This window comes from Benincasa hispida, chromosome 9 (assembly GCF_027475165.1).
Source record: "Benincasa hispida cultivar pf3 chromosome 9, pf3_genome.v1.1, whole genome shotgun sequence".
NCBI classification, from domain to species: domain Eukaryota; kingdom Viridiplantae; phylum Streptophyta; class Magnoliopsida; order Cucurbitales; family Cucurbitaceae; genus Benincasa; species Benincasa hispida.
The window spans coordinates 58,906,332-58,909,089 of record NC_143486.1 but is presented as its reverse complement, the minus strand read 5'-3'; the positions used below and the strand labels follow the sequence as shown (position 1 = coordinate 58,909,089).

Sequence of the window (2,758 nt, the reverse complement as noted above, 5' to 3'; positions counted from 1 at the left end):
AATTATCTGTTAACATCAAGGAATTTCTAGTCAACCCATGGCCTGAATGTAGTCATAGTTTTGAACAGGGAAGTCTAAATAGTGAGAAGATGTGAACCACTCAATAATCCAATCAACATTAATTTGACAACTCAAAATGATCTTTCTTAATCAAAAACCCTAGCCAGATTTGAAGAGCAAACACAAACAATCGACAAATACTTTCTGAAATGTATACATGTATGTATGAATGAAGCAAGGAGTTAAAATATGAACATGGAGATTCCATCCAACATAAGGTTGGTCGTAATCTTACTATTTTAATCATATACAGCACCAACATGAGGATTCAAGAACATTATTTTAATATCAAGATGTATGATTACCTTCAGTTCGGTATTGGGTATTATCTTCAATATGCAAAAATCCCAAAAAGCGGCTTCCTGGACCTAAAAATGTTGTTCAAAAGAGATATGGAGATATGGGTTTTTATGCATATTTTATATGGAATACATCTCTCCTGGTCATGGGAGACCCACATAAACACAACTAGAATGCGGAGAATCTCTCCCTTTAAACAATAAACTAACTAAAATTGACTGAGATATTGCATCGAGAAAACAGTCATAGAAGTGTACAGAGAAATCTGTTAATAGAATGTAGTTGGGTAAATTAATATCTGGCTACACATGACAGGCTTCACAAATGATGACAAGATTATCTAATGGAAAATAGATGGGGAAATTCTAGGTTGTACACAGTTGAGAAAACAGGTATAATCCTCGAATTAATTGATCACGACAGACAATTAGTGAGAAAAATGAAACCCCAAAATGGGGGAAAAAAATTTATGAACCCTAGCTACCTTCCATTGTGTGGTTAGTGAAGAATCAACGATTTTGATCTCTGCTCATTTTGCATATTCCAAAGATCATTTTGGAAGCATCGTTAATGTTGGTGGGAAGACGGTTCTGGAGTCTCTGGATAGATCTAACGACAGCCGTGGATTTTATCTTGGCTTTACAAGCTTCATCATCTGGATTGGATGTGGCTGATTGGGTCGGTCCTGTAACTCTTGCTTGCTTCAGTGGCCTAAGGGAACTCGAGGAAGTCGCTTCGTCATTGAAAAATGGCCGCGTACCCTGTGGTGCAGAAGAACACTCGATTTCATCCTGCATTCAAGTGACAAACGATTACTACAACCCTGTTTGAACCACTGGAACATTAACAACTAGAAAAAGGATGATTATGTTTCAGATCGGTATATTTATACGATTTGTATCAAAATCAAAGGTTAAGAAGGTTGTAAAACAGAACGATTCGGTTCAAATCTTGAGTCAGATTCACTTGGAGAACTGAAAACCATTGATTATTGTTGTATGAGTGAAAACGATAGATTTCGAATCCCGAACGATTTCCTTCAGCAGAGTCTAATTAGGAAAAAGAAAACAAAGAAAAGGCAATAGCAAGAAAACAAAACATAAAAGAATACATACCTCGGAATCGAGATCGACGCCGTATTCTCTCATCCGCTTCGATGCGACACCAGCGGCGGCTGAAATCTCGCCCTCGCTACTAGAAGTGGCTGCCGGAGGCGGTGGTAGCGACGAAGAAGATGCATAAGACCAGGGCACCACCTGGTTTTCCCCGTCCTCATCCTCTTCTTCCTCTTCGTCTTCCTCGTCCTCATCCTCATCATCATCCCCATCATCGTCTTCCTCACTATCACCTCCCTCATAACTATCAAAACCTTCACCATCGACAAAACCATCACCCTCATCAACTTCCTCCTCGTTATCTCTACGGCGCTCTTGATATACACCTCGCTCGCATTTACCACCATGGACTTCAACACATCCCTCGCACACAGAAACCGTCGGCGTAAGTTTCCGACCAGAGGCCGCCCATGGAGTCGGCGACTGACATACATGACAAAGAAGGCTCCGAGAATGTTTAGCAACAAGAAAATTTGCACAGTGAACCTTCTCATCGCAGTCCCAACACAGGTTCGCCTGATCCGACTCACAGAACATCCTCGCTTGCTGCCCACACAGCTCGCACTTCTTCATTTCTTCTTCGAAAATCTCAGATTTAGATTCACTCTTGTTGTTGTTGTTGTTGTTGTAACCCTCTTGATTTTTCAGCCGCTGATTTTTTCTTCTCCCTCTCTTCTTCTTCCTTTTCCCTTTTATCTCTTCATTCCGAAAGAAATGCCGAAGAATAAAAGAAGCGGAAGGGGAAAGTACAATTTTCTTATATTAGGAGAACTGCCCTTAATTTTCGCCTAAATTACAACCCTTTTTTATCCCCTAAATATTTCTCAGGGCTATTTTAGATATTTCACTTACTCATCCCTAATGTAAAATATCTTTAATAGTGAATTTCGATGCTTCTTCACAGATCGCTTCTCCTGTACCATCAACGTGGATAAATCCAGGCTCTCCATTGTCTTAGATTCGATCCACCGGCTACCAGATTGCCGCGTGGCGGAATCTTGTCGGGGTTAGGGATTAAGTGGTTGGCAGGAGATTATTTCTCGGTTCTTCATACTGAATAGGCGTCTACCACTCATACGGCAAGCGTGTTGCCACGTGTCGAATTCTCATGGAGAGTGAATTAAATGGGGAAATAATATATAAAAGAAAATCATATATATATTTGGGATATCTTGGAGACATTTGAGTAGACTCGCTCTCCGAGATATTTTTTTGGGCTTCCTGAGATTGGGTGATAACGTGTCAAGCAAGATTGAAGAGCCTGAAGATTCGAAGCGGTTCCT

At 40.5% G+C, this 2,758-nt stretch overlaps 1 protein-coding gene across 1 annotated transcript; it reads right to left on the bottom strand.

Annotated features, from left to right (window-relative positions):
- Positions 1-612: 612 nt before the first annotated feature.
- On the bottom strand, positions 613-2,254 carry BBX28 (B-box type zinc finger family protein). The gene is made up of 2 exons (XM_039043535.2): positions 1,476-2,254; positions 613-1,151 (listed from the first exon to the last, which is right to left on the bottom strand). Exons 1-2 carry the CDS (start codon positions 2,046-2,048, stop codon positions 870-872), a joined length of 855 nt encoding a protein of 284 aa, XP_038899463.1. The 5' UTR covers positions 2,049-2,254; the 3' UTR covers positions 613-869.
- Positions 2,255-2,758: the final 504 nt, after the last annotated feature.

What these genes read in the sequence shown, in the direction of transcription:
- BBX28 (XM_039043535.2), bottom strand. Translation starts at nt 2,048, where the DNA reads ATGAAGAAGTGCGAGCTGTGTGGGCAGCAAGCGAGGATGTTCTGTGAG. An exon ending in GCGTCGATCTCGATTCCGAG is followed by an intron (nt 1,152 to 1,475) that starts GTATGTATTCTT and finishes ACTTGAATGCAG; the next exon opens with GATGAAATCGAGTGTTCTTC.